This window comes from Pelodiscus sinensis, chromosome 6 (assembly GCF_052426305.1).
Source record: "Pelodiscus sinensis isolate ZL-2025 chromosome 6, ASM5242630v1, whole genome shotgun sequence".
Taxonomy (NCBI): Eukaryota; Metazoa; Chordata; order Testudines; family Trionychidae; genus Pelodiscus; species Pelodiscus sinensis.
The window spans coordinates 59410423-59426067 of NC_143057.1; the positions used below are offsets into that span (position 1 = coordinate 59410423).

Sequence of the window (15645 nt, forward strand, 5' to 3'; positions counted from 1 at the left end):
GGAGTTTCTGCAGTGCAGCTAGTCTGCAGTTTCCCATGCAACCCACAACAAATGAGCAAAGCTTGTTTTTCATGAGCAGAAAGTTTCTTACCTGACACCCAAAAGCAAAGTTCTGGTGGTAGTAGCTCACTAATGGAGCTGTGTGGAGGATATACCATTGAAATGATTGACTAGAACTACACAAATGACCAGATTTGGTTGCTCAGTCTCTGAGGAATCTCTGTCCCACTTCACCACTTAGCATTTAGATTTTGACAAAACAACATTTTAGTGACAAGACATATTTTTTTGCCACAAATATTCTCCATTTTCTGACCTGAATTAATGGGGAGTCTCTCTGAGACTGGACTAGCACAGGACACTGCAAGTCAGGATCAAAATGGTCCTATTTAATATGGCTCAACTTTATAGGAAATCATTCACTGCATTTGATTACCTGGCTCAGGCCCTCAGTTTAAGTGCCTCTTTATCATGGTTACCACAGTCCAATCACAATTATGCCAAAAAACCTTCTCAGGACTAAATTCATATGGGGGCGTTAGGCATCTCACAGCCCCTTTAGTAGCCTAGGTACAACAAGCAGATTTAATTGGTATTTACAGAATCACACTTAGCTGCTTTGTAACTCTGGAGTTACCTAGGCATCAAAGTTTCCACTTGTGAAGTTTAGGCAGTGCCTAAATTTATGCCATGAAATCTTACATTGCCCAGCATCCTGGCATCCCGTTCACACTGGTGCCCTGTGAGTATACAATGTAGGCATTCTCCCCACCAGTATGGCAATCCATTTCCATAGTGTCCAGCATGCTAGCCACTAACCATGTGTGGCTATTTGGCTGGTTGAGTGCGGCTAGTTGGCTTGAACAATGTGGCTATTTGGTCAGCTGAGTGTGATTAGTTTGCTATAGTGGCTACAGCTTCAGAATTAGTTTGACACCATGGCATTAGACATAGTCATAGACCGGACAAAGGACAGTTGGAGAACAAGGTAGTGTCCCACCTGTCCCTTTAACCCGTAGCCATGACCAGGCCTGCCAGGGCCCAGAAATTCTAAAGGGCCTGGGGCTCCCTGCCATCACTGCTGTTACTGTAGCTACTGTGGCACTGAGAGCTTTGGGCTCCTTAAATCACTGCTGGAGCCCTGCAGGCATGCTCCAGGTGGCTCTAAGGACTGGAGAGGCAGCATGGAATGCTCCAGCAGTGCTGAGGGCTGGCTGCCCCAGCTCCACCCCTTCTGCCCAAAGTCCTTCCCCTTCCGGGAGCATGGAGCTGGCCTCTTCCCACCTTGCCCAGAGGCCTGATATGTCTGTCATCTCCCCTGACCATGGCTTTCTCTGCCTGATGTGAGGCTTGGGTTTAAACACAGAGGTCCTCCTCACAGATGAGTGCTGTAATTTCTGGGCTTTCCCTCTCTCCTGATGGAGCTATTGTACTTTGTATAAATAATTCAATATTCATTAGTACAGATATTTGAACTTGAGTCTCCCACATTCCAGATGAGTGCATTCCACCTATAACATCATTGCCACTCTCTCATGTCTCTGAGTATGATATTATTTTATACAAATTGGAACAATGTCAACAGAAGAGTGAGAAACATCACACTGGTTAGGGCACTCTCCTGGAAAGTGTGACGCCTGCATTCAAATTCCCCACTGTCTGGTGTGGAGGAGAGATTTAAACTGAGGCCTCCCATCTCCTAAGTGAATGCTCTAGTCCCAGGACTATTGGATCTGAGGAAGTGGGTCTGGCCCACGAAAGCTCATCATCTAATAAACCATCTTGTTAGTCTTTAAAGTGCTACATTGTCCTGCATTTTGCTATTGGATAAAAGTGCAAGATGCCATCTGCAGCTCAGTTTTTCTTGGGAAAGGGTTGACTTGACTTAGGATTCATGGCTATGAACCATCTCATGGAGCTAGGTACCTGAGAGGAAACAGGCATTTCCCTCTTGCTCAGACTAAGGCCATGTCTATACTAGAAAACTATTTCAAAATTAGTAAATTCACCTTAACTTCCAATTTAATAAATTCCAACTAACTGGTCCATACTACATAGAATTCCTGAAATTAGTCCAAAACAGGCTCCCTTAATGTGGATGCACTACCTTAACTTAGAGCTCCAGGAAGCACTGGGGTGCAATTAGTTCAAATTACTCTGGTGAGTAATTATTTCAAAATAGTGGCACCAGAACATCCACACTAATGCTATTTTGAAATAACTATTTTGGATTGAATGTTGCTCCCAATGGAAAAGAGTACAGATTTTGAATTCCTCAGCCCATTGTTTTGAAATAATGGGCTTGGTAGAGTGGACATTCCACCTATAAATTCGACTTTGTGAGGATTATGTCTAAATGAAGTCCTAGTGTAGACCTGCGCTTAGGCACCTTTTGAGAGGCAGGGCTTGGGCCCTTCTCCTCAGCATTTCCTGCTGGCTATCTTAGCTGGCAGCCTGCTCAGCTTACTGGAGACTGTGAATTCCATATTTAGGTGCCTAATTCTCCCCACACACTGTAGGAATCCTGGGTGCCTCTCTTGGGGCTGTGAATTCCATTAGATAGCAGGGCACAGCAACTAAATCTAGCCCTGGATGCTTTGCAGCAATAAGGAAGTGTTCAGCACCTGTGTGGCTTGTCCCCTGCATCTGTAAAAGTGTGGTAAGGAACGGCAAGTCAGCAATCTTAACCCCTTTGCAAAGGAAAACATGGGAAAGGTCTATTTCTATGTTATGAATGTCAGATGGCTACAAACATATAGGCCCCAATTCACACAAGGTCCGTCAGTTACAAAGGAAGCAGTGTTGGACAGAGGAAAGCTGGAATGTTAAAAATTATTATTTCTCAAGTAAATCTTGATCAGGAAGATTAACCTTCTGAACCCAAATCTTCAGTGAGTTTGGTTAATTTATTTACCCAGGAATGCTCAGATCAAATGCAGCATCTGGTTTACAGGGAAGTTCCGGTTTCTACCCAGTTTTATAACTATGCTGATGAAAACACAGGGGGACTTTCCCAAGCCTGGACAGTGAATCAGTAACTCCACCATGATTAGAGCTGAGAGAGTTTATGATAAAAATTAGAGTATCTATAATAATAGCCCCTTATGGTAGCTTTATTTGGTTGGAGCCAATAGATTTTTGGGAAAGGGCTTAATGCTTGATTTGATGCCAGTCAACTGCATTATGTGACTGTGCAGGAATTCTGCCTTCTAATGCTGCTTCTACTTACAGTCTCCTTTTCTTTCTGTCTTCTGCATGTCTTTCTGATTACTTTCCTGGGAGCTGGCTAGTTGACTGCCTTTTGCAGACAGACAGACAGACAGATAGAAACTCTGTCAGAAATGTTTTCTGGGTGGCTATTATAGGATCTACAGACAGATTGTATATAGACCTCATCAGTGCACATTGTCTTTCCAGCAATGAGAGCACTGGCATATAATGACTCATTGACTGTCAGAGTTAGGGAAAAGACTGAGTGGCTACTGGCGCAGACTTTCAATCAGCATTATCATCTGGCTGCCAGGAAAAGTGATGTATCAGACAGGGTGCCAAAAATAAATAAATACGGCCAAAAACATTCAAATAAATAAATGTCAATTAATGGGTACCCACAGCTTCTAGAAAAAATACACACAGCTGCCTTGCAGTGACAGCCCAATACTGCAGGAAACCCATGGAGTTGGCAATTTTGTACCTAGTAGTGCCAAGTCCTTTGCTCTGCCCACTAGCCAGCATAGTCACTGCAGTGCCAGGTTATTAAAAAACAGTGACCCTCTTTTATTTGCAGACTCATAAAACATTTAAATAGAGATCTGGACTTTTTAGACATAGTCTGTGGATCCTCCAGGAGTCCATGTAGCATAGATTGAAAACCAATGTACTATGGTAGTGACAATCTTTTGCAGATCCCTTAGACATAGTCTGTGGACCTCCAGTTGTCTTCAGACCTCAGAATGAAAACCACTGCATAGTATACATAAAATAGCTTTGTCCTGAAATATAAACGTTGGCAGGCAGCATCCAGCATTTAAATCACTGCAGGGAATGAAAAGAAAACTGTGTGAAAGTGCTAAGTACCTTTATGCCAAGAGATCTCAGAGCAGTTTTAAGCTCTCAGGAATTACAGTTATTCATTTCTAAAAACATAATGGCTTTCTTCTTGACAATTGCAAGCAAAGATTATAACCTTGATGAGCTATGCAATCCATTGTGCTGTTACTTCAGTACCCCAGGTGATGTTGTGGGAAGGGACAGCAGGAGCAGGAACTAAAGATTTTAGCTGTGGATTTGGTGATGGGTTATTCCATGACTTCATAATGTGACCGTCTCTCTGTCGTTTGCTTTCTTTCTCCCCATCCCTTCCCCTTCTTACAGATACAAAACAGTATCCGGTGTTTGTGGGGCACAAGCCAGGACGCAACGCCACACAAAGGCACAGGCTAGACATCCAGCTGATCATGATAATGAACAGAACTCTCTACATCGCTGCTAGGTCAGTAGAGTTTTCCTCATTCTCTTCTACCTTCTACTAGAAAAAAAATGATATTCTGAGTTCATATCTGCTAGACATTTATTTTAGGATTTGATCACATACATTGGTCTTTATAGTTTGTGACACATCTTAAAAGCCACGTTCATCTGTCACCTTGGGTTCAATCCTGCAAGGAGTTGAGCAACTTCTAGGGGTGCTGGGACCTGCAGCCACCATGAAAGCCAATGGAGGTTGAAATGACTTACAAGAGCTTGCAATATAGAGCCAGAACCAATATTTCCTTACAGGAGTTTGTGATTTTTTTTTTTTTTTTAGCAACAATTAATTATATATATTTTTGGAGAACAAATATAAATGATCCATTCTGTGCATGCATTCATATTTGAATAAAAGTAATTAATCTTTAATGTTGCTGTTCTAGACATATTTTGTAGTAAAAAAAAAAAAACAGACTAAATATGCTCACTGTTTTTCTTTTGATGTACTGCAAGAGATTAATTTAATGTCTTTTCTGCATCTTTTAGCTAGACAGATATATTTTTAAATACAGAAACACATGCATTGACATGAGAGGCTTATTAGGCCAGCTCCTTAATTGGTGTAAATTGGCATAGCTGTGGCAATTTCAATGGAGCTACACCAATTCACACCCATTGCAGATCTGGAGCATATTATATGTAAAGACTAATTCTCCCATAAATTGTTGGCTTTTTAATACTAACTTAATGTTATCATATAAGTGTCACAGAATCATACCTAAATACCATGTTGATTGGCACATAAGAAAGAATACATTCAGGAGGCAAATGTGTTAGAGCCACTGATTGATGGATTGATTGATATGCCAAGGAACTGAATTGTTGAGTAAGAAGGTGCCATTTTTACACCATAATTGCACTTCCAAAGTGCTTCTCATTATGTCTAGACAGTGGAGGAATCTGAAGAATTCACTGCAAAGCTTACTTTCTGACAAACTCTTCAAATACAGGCTTGCATTCCCCACATGCCTTGGAGATTTTGCGTCCCCATTCCTCTTCTTGTTTCCTATGATCTTTCCTTTCCTTAGCAAATACTCTTCAAGACCAGCAGTCCCTAGAAAAGGATGCAGTTTTGGAATTGCGACAGAGTGGGAAGTACTGTTTTAAGCTAAGAGCATCTATTTTCAAAACAAAGCCATTTTGTCTCCCCCCCCCTTCCCCTTTCCTCAGACCCTACTCAAACATCATTGTGCTGATCCCTGTGCATACTCCAGCCTGTTCTCAAGTATTGCACGCCATGTTTTTATAACGTCTCCAATTCCTGTCCAAAAGGCACTAAAGGATGATCAAGTCTCAAAATCAGGTATTCTGCATTGCAACCTGTAGCACTCACTAAAGGACTAGCCAGGCTGGCCTTTAATGTTCATTAGGGGCCAAATTCTGGGAACGAGGGAAAGTGTTACTCCAAATAAATAGATAGGGGTGGGCAATAAGGTGGAGGACTGGAATCCTCAGCTTTAGCCTCTATAGCACCTCTATAGCACCCACCACACTGCCCAAACAGTTGACAGCTACTACTACTGGTTTTGGAATAGGAAGCAACGGATGTGATTTATGGTGCTCCAGGTAGTATTCTGAGCAACAGGATCCATGCTGTGCACGTACCTAGTGGCTGGGTATCCCATTGTATAACTTCACCTGCAATTAGTCTTCAACGAACAAGTATGAATCTTGGCTTGTTAACAACAGAGGCTGTGGAGAGTCTCTCAGGGAGGGTGCTCCACTCTTTGCCTTCTCATGAAAATATATCACCAGTGTGGTTAGGTGCATGGGGTGGGAGGAGGACAGAGAAAGATTGGCGGCAGGATTTCCGCAATATGTTTTTTTTTCATGGGTGAATTCTCTTATTTTCTGTACTCATGTTTGTTAAATTGGTAGATTATTTTCCCGCATGACAATTAGAACTGAGACTCACTAATGCAAATCTGCTTGATGGATTAAACTAGACAAACTAAAAATATTTAAAATATTAGTCTTAAGTGCATGTAATATATATAATATTTGGGTATGAATGTGTGTATTTTATTTAAATACAGAAGGGCTTCAACATTACTGGGGACAAATGACCTGCCAAAAACCAGAAAGAATCAACTTTTACTTATATGAGCACAAAAAAAATCTTCTTACACTTTTCTTTGCTCCAGTAACTTAAAAACTGTTACGTAGTTTATTTTCCTCCTCAGAAAATAACTGGGAAAAAAATCCCTGCTAAGTTGAAAAGCCTATGTGATAAAAGTTAAAATTCAAAGGGTCATTTTTATCTTCAAGTGATAAACTTTCAAACATGAGTAATCTTTCCATAATTAGCTTGAATGAAAGTTTATATCTGTAACACTAATGGTGGCAATAAACTGAGAAACTGAAGCAAATGTGAACTCAGTTGAAAGTGTTTATCAAAGAGCTTCATAACAGAATTAATTGAAACTGTATTTAGCATAAATCCCTTAGCTACCATATCAGATGCTTCTTTTAAGTTGTTTTTAGGCATCTAAATATAGTGATACTAAGTTTACATTTGTACCCAATTATCTGAAAAGCAACCAAAACAAATGATTAAACAGTGAAGTTTTTGAGAAAATCCAGTGCTCACTGTTTGCTGTGCAGTTAATTTCCTTGGGAAAAAGGACAAACTGATTTCAGAGACAGCTACCAATTTATTACTAGATGTCTGGCATACAACAAATTCTCTTTGTCAATTGCTTATTTGTTAAATATGATATGAGGATGTATATAAGAATTATGTACCATTATTAAATATTTTTGTGGCTTTGGAAAGATTGCAGTGCAAATTATGGGATGTCTATTCAGCTGATGTAAGTTAGCAAAGGCTATGTCTACACTGTAGAGTTTTAACTCTGCTGCGTCCAGGGAATGAATGCATCTGCTCTACCAAAAATGTTTTCCGGAAGAGCAGACGCACTTTTTCAGCATCCCCATAAACCTCATTTTACAAGGAAGAAAGGATGTTCCAAAAAAGGTTTTTTTTTCCGACTTTGGAGCAGTGTAGATGGGACAAGTATCAGAACAGCCTCTTCTGAAAAAAGAAGAGGAAAAAGCTACGCAAATGATGATTCGCAATTTGCGTAGCTTTTTCTGGAAGAACAGTGCAGTGTAGACATACTCACGCTTCACTGAAGTCAACACGGCTAGAGCAGTACACCCATTTGCATCAGCTGAGCATCTGTCCCAGGGTATCATTCACTTTTGGGCAAGCAGAGTAGTTTCTCCTCCAGACCATAGTTTGCTTCACTAGGACTTTTCATAGGCTTATGCTATTTTATATTTTCTACTTTTTTCCCCTCTCCCAACTTCGTAGGGTACAAATTGTGTTCTATCCAGGCAGTATCCGGGTTAAGTCAGTCCGACTTAAGTCGGACCCCTACTTACGAATGGGGGGGGCGCAGCTAGTGCAGGGTGCCTCCCCCACTGTCGCCGCATCCGGCAGCGGGGGGGGGGGGCGCTTCCCCCCAGCAGACCAGGGAGACGCGGAGCGACTTTTCTCGCCGCGGAGGACGCGGGCGGCGGGACCTCCGAGACGCGCCGCGGTCCCACCACCCGCGTCCTCCACAGCAAGAAAAGCCGCTCCGCGTCTCCCTGATCTGCTGGGGGGGGGGCACAGCTAGTGCGCTCCCCCCACCCCCAGCAGACCTGGCTTTTCTCGCCGACACCTGGGGTAGAGCAGCTGGGAGGCTGCCAGGTTGGTCCCACAGCGCCAAGGTGCGGCACTACTGGACCAACTCAGCAGCACCTCAGCTGCTCTGCCCCAGGCGTCCCCAAGTCAGCCGCTGTTGAAACTGATCAGCGGCTGATTCCAGGAAGCCCGGGGCAGAGTACCTCTGCCTCGGGCTTCCTGTAGTCAGCCGCTGGTCAATTTCAGCAGCGGCTGACTTGGGAACACCTGGGGCAGAGCAGCTGGGGTGCTGCCAGCTTGGTCCCGCCACACCAAGTGTCGGCGCTACCAGACCAACCCAGCAGCACTCCAGCTGCTCTGCCCCAGGCTTGTCCGATTCAGCCGCTGCTGGTCAGTTTCAACAGCGGCTGAATCTGGATGCCAGTTCCAACTTACATACAAATTCAACTTAAGAACAAACCTACGGTCCCTATCTTGTACGTAACCTGGGGACTGCCTGTAATAGGGATATAAGTGACTAGTTGAGTGATTACTTGACTACTTGCTATCCTGCCACCCTTGCTACCTCCTGTTTCCGAGGCATCAAGGAGGAGGTAAAATCAGGAGCCGGTGCTGGGGAGAGCCAGTTTAAAAACCAAGTCTCCCCAGTACCATCTTCGCAGAGCGCGGGAGAAGTGGGGGAGGTAGAGCCGCAGCGGTCCTGGAGCCAGCACGAGTTGGGACAGCTCAGCCCTGGATCACGCCAACTCCAGGAGCTACCCCCAATGCAGCTCTGCAGTTTAAATGTAGCAGGAGCCAGGCTGCCTGCATACCCAGCTCCTATTACATTTAAATTGCAGAGCCACAAGGGGGATAGCTCCTGGATCCAACGTGAGCCAGGACTGAGCAGCTCCCCTTATCGACTAATTGTGTAGTCAATACAAATTGTTTTCTAGAAATTGTCACGACTTTTTCTGCCTCTTCCCCCATCTGAGTTTTTTTTTTTTGAAATGTTGCCCCTGAGCTGTCCCTCCGCATATATGACAGAATAGGAGTATTTTCTTCTTCCCTCAGACAGTACAGGTTTGCACACACCTTTCCTAAAGTTCACAGTTCAGTGCCATCTTATTTGGTGGTTGCTTTTGTTCCCATGATCTGTCACCTCCCATATGTATGATCAGAATGGTTCACTGAGCCCCTGCAGTACCAGAGTGCAGTTACACATTTCCAGACACTGCACTGAGTGGCTAAGGGTCATGCAGAGCCAGCAGCATTATTTAAATTCCCTTCCTCCACAAGAGTATACCATGGCAACAAAATTCAGCTCTACTGACTGGAGGTGGGAAAACGGAAGCAGTAGGATTAAGTCAGTTTGTGTTAGAATTACTTAATTAGCAGCGAACTGTTCACATGCCACAGCCAGTAGACAGTACTGGGGATGATAGGGAAAAACAGTCCCTTCATATCTATAGTGCCTTTCACTGGACAGTTCTTTTAATTTTTGCCAATATTGTGAGCAACTGTGCGTTAGATACAGCATGTGGAAATGGTTTTAATTATCCAGAAATCAAATTTCATAGAGGTAATTCCACAACTTGGGATATGAATTCTCCTAGGACACTTTGGCAAGACAAAAAGTAAGTTGCTTACTCACTTAAGTCTCTCAGAAGAGCCATTGTTTGAGTGATAGTAAGTGACACAAGCCTCTCTTGGAATCTCACCCCTTTACTTCTACTGGATTTTTGTTGTTACTTAATCTTTTACAAAGAAACCCACAACCCTAAAATGATCATTAACATAAAGAGCTGTACCAGAAGGAGAGCAATCAGAATAGATTTTCAGGTGTTTCCAATGCATAATTATCAGTCCATTTATAATTCAGATTATTGGCTTCCACTGTTATGTAGAAGCACCAACTACTATAAAACTGATATTAATTTTGTAATTTTATTCTTTTACTGACTGTGACCAAAAAAAAAAAAATCTCTTCACTTTGGCATGAAGCAAACTGCCTCAACTGCAGTGGCAGACACGTTTTTTTTTTAAAAAAGCCAGTTTCTATTAGCAGTGCTGTCCCTTTTCTCCAGGTGACAGAAGTGTTGCTTATTTTCATTTTACAGCAAAGAGTGTTTTCTATCTGCTTTAGTCAGAAGCTAATATTGTTTCTCTCAAACTCAATAAAAGGAAGCTAATCTTGACAGGAGAGGCTTTTAAAATGGAAGTGGTCTGAATCCTACTTTCAGCAAACTCCTATATAGCCCCCTTTTAAAGCTCTAGATTATTTTCTAGTCACAAAACTTCTTGTATTTTTGAAAAATCATTGCTATTTCAAGGAATATGAGATGTAGGGTGTTCTTCGCATCTCTTGCCCAATTTGTTGTGGCTTCTTCAGGTGTTTTGTTTTTTAATTCTGTGCCCCAGTTAGAGTTGCCAGGTGTCCAGTATTCACCCAGACAGTCCAGTATTTTCTCCTTCTGTCTGGTTAAAAAAAATCAGAAAATACAGGAGACCTAAGATATCTGGAATTTTCTGATTTTTTTTCCCCCAGCCAGGAGGTGAAAATGCCTGGCACCTGGCAACCCTACAAAAACTCAGCCCATGGCCTCCCACCCAAATACGCCCCCCCAGTCTCCCGATCCCAGACCCCATGCTTACCTGGTTCCGCAAGGCTGCTGGCACAAAATGGCGGCCGGCAAAAAGACCAAGGGGAAGCAATGACTCCCCTGGGTCTTCGCGCTCAACCGCTCCCCTGTTCCTATCCCTGCACTCACTCTTAAAGGGAACATGCTGTTTTAATGCTGTTTTATTTAAAAACAAATTTTATGGGGGGCGGGTGTTCTGTATTTTTGTTTCAACCATCTGGCAACCCTAGCCCCAGTCAACAATATCTCTGTGCTCCAGTCACTCATAAGGGAACTGCTTAAAAATAACCCCTCACCAGACTTTCTGAGTCTGTTTCCCCTTGCTCAGGGAAGATTGGCAGTTAATTGTAAAAAAAAAACCCAGGTTCTCAGCAAAACAGGAAGGCAAGCACAGGAAAGACATGTAAACTTTTTTTGAGGATGAATTTAAGAGCTTGATTTGGCCATCAGTGTGTGAAGAGTAGAATAATTTCTGGAAACAATTTTGTTGCTGTCAATTTTTTCCCTTCCATATTGTCAATCAAATCATTATGGCTGAGGCTGGAGGTGTAACTTTAAAAAAAAAAGGCATTAACCTCTTTAACTCTGAAGGACTAAGAATGGCATACTGAATAACATCCCAGAAAGCTGGTAAAGGTTGCCTAAGTAGGATTGCAGCTGATATAAAGATGCACAAAAACATATGCCCACCCCAGAGGATATAGAATTAGCCCCTTTTCCTAAACCTTGTTCATACAAGTAAGCTGTTACTAGGAAGAATCTTGAGTTGGGTTTTTTTTTGTTTGTTTTGTTTTGTTTTTAGAATTACTCTTCATATTGAAAAGCAAAAGACTTTATGTATTACAGCGCATTCTCAGAAAAAGCAATCCAATCAATCATTAATGTTCTCTTGTATAGTGTCTATTCTTTTTTTTTAATTGTATAAAATAAATTGACTACTGCTTTTGACTTTGCATTCATTTATATTTGTTTACAGGGACCATATTTATACTGTTGATATGGATACATCACATACAGAAGAAATTTATTTTAGTAAAGTAAGTTACTTTTTAATCATCCTGAAACCAAAGACACTAGAAAAAAACCCAGAATAAATAGGAAGTGGATATTGTTTCAATCAGCTTACCAGCACTGCTGTAAAAACCGCATTAATCAAGTAAGGTGGAATTGCTAGCCATGTATGGGGAAAACTGGAATAACAGTCATGACCTCTATGAATTCCTGATAAGTGACTTAGGTCGCCTGATAAACAGCCAGTACTGAAATACATTGAGGTCCCTATAACCCATCAAACACCTATTCACTGATATTATGTAGCTTTCTATAATTACTATACTGTACCAATTAAGAGTACTAAAAATCATCATCAAAGGAATAGGACTACTTACGTATTTTTATATTATGGATGTAAAATCCTGTTCAACTAGTTAACCAATTAAACATTATGTTTAACCAGTTAACCAATGAAACGGGGCAAATAAGCAAGGGTAGGTTGCTATGGCCAGGCTGTAGTGATCCCCCCCCCCCCCCACAGATAGCAGCTGCTCTGGCTGGGCTGGAGTGTCCACTACCAGTGGCAGGCCCCTCAGGACTGGAATTTAACTAGTCACATCCCTATTTCATACACAAACTTTTAGTTGGTCATGCAAGTAAACAATAAATAAAATCTTATTATAATATCATGCTCTAGAGTGTTGTAAGAAAATCCACATTGCGTACATGGGAAATTTATATCCATAATGGGAATAGTTTTGCTTGCATTGCTCTCCTGTATATTAGCATGAATGTTGCTAGAAATAACCTCCAACGAACTTTATTATACTGATTGCATACTGCATATCCTACGTGCTATATGTGGTATTCATAGAACACAGGGGTGAATTTTAGCCCAGGAAAGGAAAAATGGATGTGTTAAATCCATGTTATGGATGAGCTTATGACAGGATAGTCATACTAAAATGATGTCACTGAGAAGCCGAGGAAACAAAAACTAGTGTTACATCCATGAAAAATGTTTTAGTGAAGGACTCTTAAGCTATGTCTACACTCGCAGCTTCTTGTGCAAATATGGCCGTTCTTGTGCAAGAATCCACAGAGCATCTACACTGCCCGCCCACTCTTGCGCAAGGAAATTTACAGTACGGCGTGGCAAGAGAGGGCTTCTTGGGCAAGAGCTATGCACTTTTTAAACAGGTATAAGCCCTCTTGCGCAGGAGCTCTTGCGCAAGAGGGCAGTGTGGACGCTCAGCAGCGATTTCTTGCGCAAGAAAGCCCTATGGCTAAAATGGCCATCGGCGCTTTCTTGCGCAAGAGAGCATCCATACTGCCATGGGAGCTCTTGAGCAAAAGCACAGCGCACACATGGCAGTGTGGATGTTTTCTTGCGCAAGACTTCTTGCACAAAAACCCTTGCACAAAATGTTCTTGCGCAAGAAGCCGCGAGTGTAGACAGCCTTAATGAATGAGCACTAACTCAATTCCTTCAGTGGAAATGTTGTCAGGTATAAAGGTGTTAGTATTTTTAAATAGGGAATTTTTAATGAAGTTTTACTATAATTATTCAAATCAACTACACTCACTCCATGGCCTAATTGATGACTATATGTGGAGTCAGGATCTTCAGGGTTTTTACCTTCCTCTGCAGTGAAATGTGGGGGCCATCTGCAGGGATCACTCAGGTGTATCACACTTAATTCCCTACCCTGGCATGGGGCCCTAGGGGCACTTCATCTCTCATGTCTCCCATTCGTTGCCTCGGGTACAACATATTCTAGTCTTTTGTGGGCTTTAATTTCTGTTGTTAGATTAAGACAGGCATGTCCAAAGTCCGGCCCGCGGGCCAATTGCGGCCCGTGTTCTGGTTTAATACGGCCCCACAGGTAATTTGGCAATATTTATCTTTTATGGCCCCCAACGAATCCATATGTATTGAGATGAATACATTGTAAAATCTCAGTTAATGTCAGTTGGTCTAAATCAGTTATAAATATATTTGGACACAACATGTATACTTGGTGTTATGTTCCTGTTCATATTTTTTGAACTTAAAAGTTGACAGACAACCTTTATTACCAATAATATGTAATGTACTTTACAATGTTCCTGACATATATTTCAGCTTCCTGGATTTTTTTTTCATCTGGCCTTCAGATATGAAAGGCAGAGTGATTTAACACCTGTTTAGATTTGTCATCCATGTGACGAAATGAAAAGTATGCTGTTTGCAATAAACTTTGCATAAAATAGTTAATTTGCATTTAATTTTAATGGTTCAAAGAATGTCAGGCAAAATGGTCGGCCCTCACGCATGTTCACTTCATCAAATCTGGCCCTTTTTGAAAAAAGTTTGGACTCCCCTGGATTAAGATGTGGATGCTGAGGTGGTGTAGATGGCCTGTGATATACAGGCAGTCAGATTAGATGATTTGATGGTCCCTTCTGGCCTTAAACTCTGTAACTCTGTAACTTGGCCACTTGGAAGGCTTAAGATTTGCTCAATTCATAAGATGGTGTATGTAGATTCTAGTTCAGGGTTGGGCAAGATACAGCCCATGGGCTGGATCCAGCCCCCCAAGCTGTTTGATCTGGCCTGCAGCCTGCCCTGCTATGCCTCTGCCCCCAGGCCAATCAGGATCTTAGGGCAGGGGAGTTCGTACCAGAAGGAACCGCCAGCTTTTCAGAATGGCTGGTGGTTCCCTCTGGGTGCCATGTGCCCCTGTCATGGCAGGGCTGGGAGCTGAAAGACTTTGTGTGCTCCCCTGCCTGTCAGGGGAGCGTGCGAAGTCTCCTTTCCTCTCTCACTCTCAGGGGCACATGGTGCCTAAGGGGAACTGCCCCTTCTGCCTAAGGTCCCACCCCTTCTGGGCAGAGCCAGCCTGGGACCACTACCAAAATTGGTGAAGTGGCCTCCCTACAAAAATTATTGCCCACCCCTGTTCTAGTTCACAGAGGAATGAAAATGAAAATTGGGATTTACCTGTAATCATTCCAGAGGAACAATATTAGCAGATAAAACCTGTTGTATTTTGATATACAAAGGATCTCTGAGCCTGTTAGCTAATGTGTAGTTAAAGAGAATAATGTGAATTGGGTTTCCTTGTTCATCTGAATTAGACTGTGCCAATGTGTAAGCTTTGGCTTGATAACTAATGAGTTTATAGTCCATTTACAACAATTTGCTTTTTAAAAACAACATCAAATTAAAAGAAATGATGAGAAAATGGATATAACAAATGGATATAAACTGGCTAGTAGGAAGTTTAGACTTGAGATTAGATGAAGGTTTCTAACCATTAGAGGAGTGAGGTTCTGGAACAGCCTTCCAAGGGAAGTAGTGGGGGCAAAAGATCTATCTGGTTTCAAGATTAAACTGGATGGGTTTATGGAGGGGATGGTTTGATGAAATAACATGATTTTGGTAACTAATTGACCATTCATTATCAGTGGTAAATAAGTCAATGGAGGGATGATAGGAGTTACTCTAGAGAACTTTCTGGGTGTCTGGATGGTGAGTCTTGCCCACATGCTCAGGTTTAGCTGATCGCCATATTTGGGGTCAGGAAGGAATTTTCCTCCAGGGTAGATTGGCAGAGGCCCTGGAGGTTTTTCGCCTTCCTCTGTAGCATGGGGTACAGATCACAGCTGGAGGATTCTCTGCATCTTGGGGTCTTCGAAGTTTTTGAAGGCTTCAATATCTGAGATATAGGTGAGAGGATTATTCTAGGAGGGGGTGGGTGAGATTCTGTGGCCTGCACTGTGCAGGGGGTCAGACTAGATGATCATGATGGTCCCTTCTGACCTTAAAGTCTATGAGTCTATGAGAAAAGAAAAGAGTTTTTAAAAAGTGAATATATTTTTAAAAAT

The 15645-nt window shown here is 42.2% G+C and overlaps 1 protein-coding gene across 5 annotated transcripts in view; it reads left to right on the forward strand.

Moving 5' to 3' along the window:
- Nucleotides 1-15645, forward strand: part of SEMA6A (semaphorin 6A) — a 164223-nt gene that overhangs the window by 76303 nt on the left and 72275 nt on the right. For all 5 annotated transcript variants that reach the window (XM_006134487.4, XM_006134489.4, XM_006134488.4 and 2 more), the window contains exons 3-4: nt 4375-4492; nt 11759-11819. In XM_006134487.4, coding sequence (XP_006134549.1) covers nt 4375-4492; nt 11759-11819 — 179 coding nt within the window. The remainder of the gene's footprint in view (nt 1-4374; nt 4493-11758; nt 11820-15645) is intronic.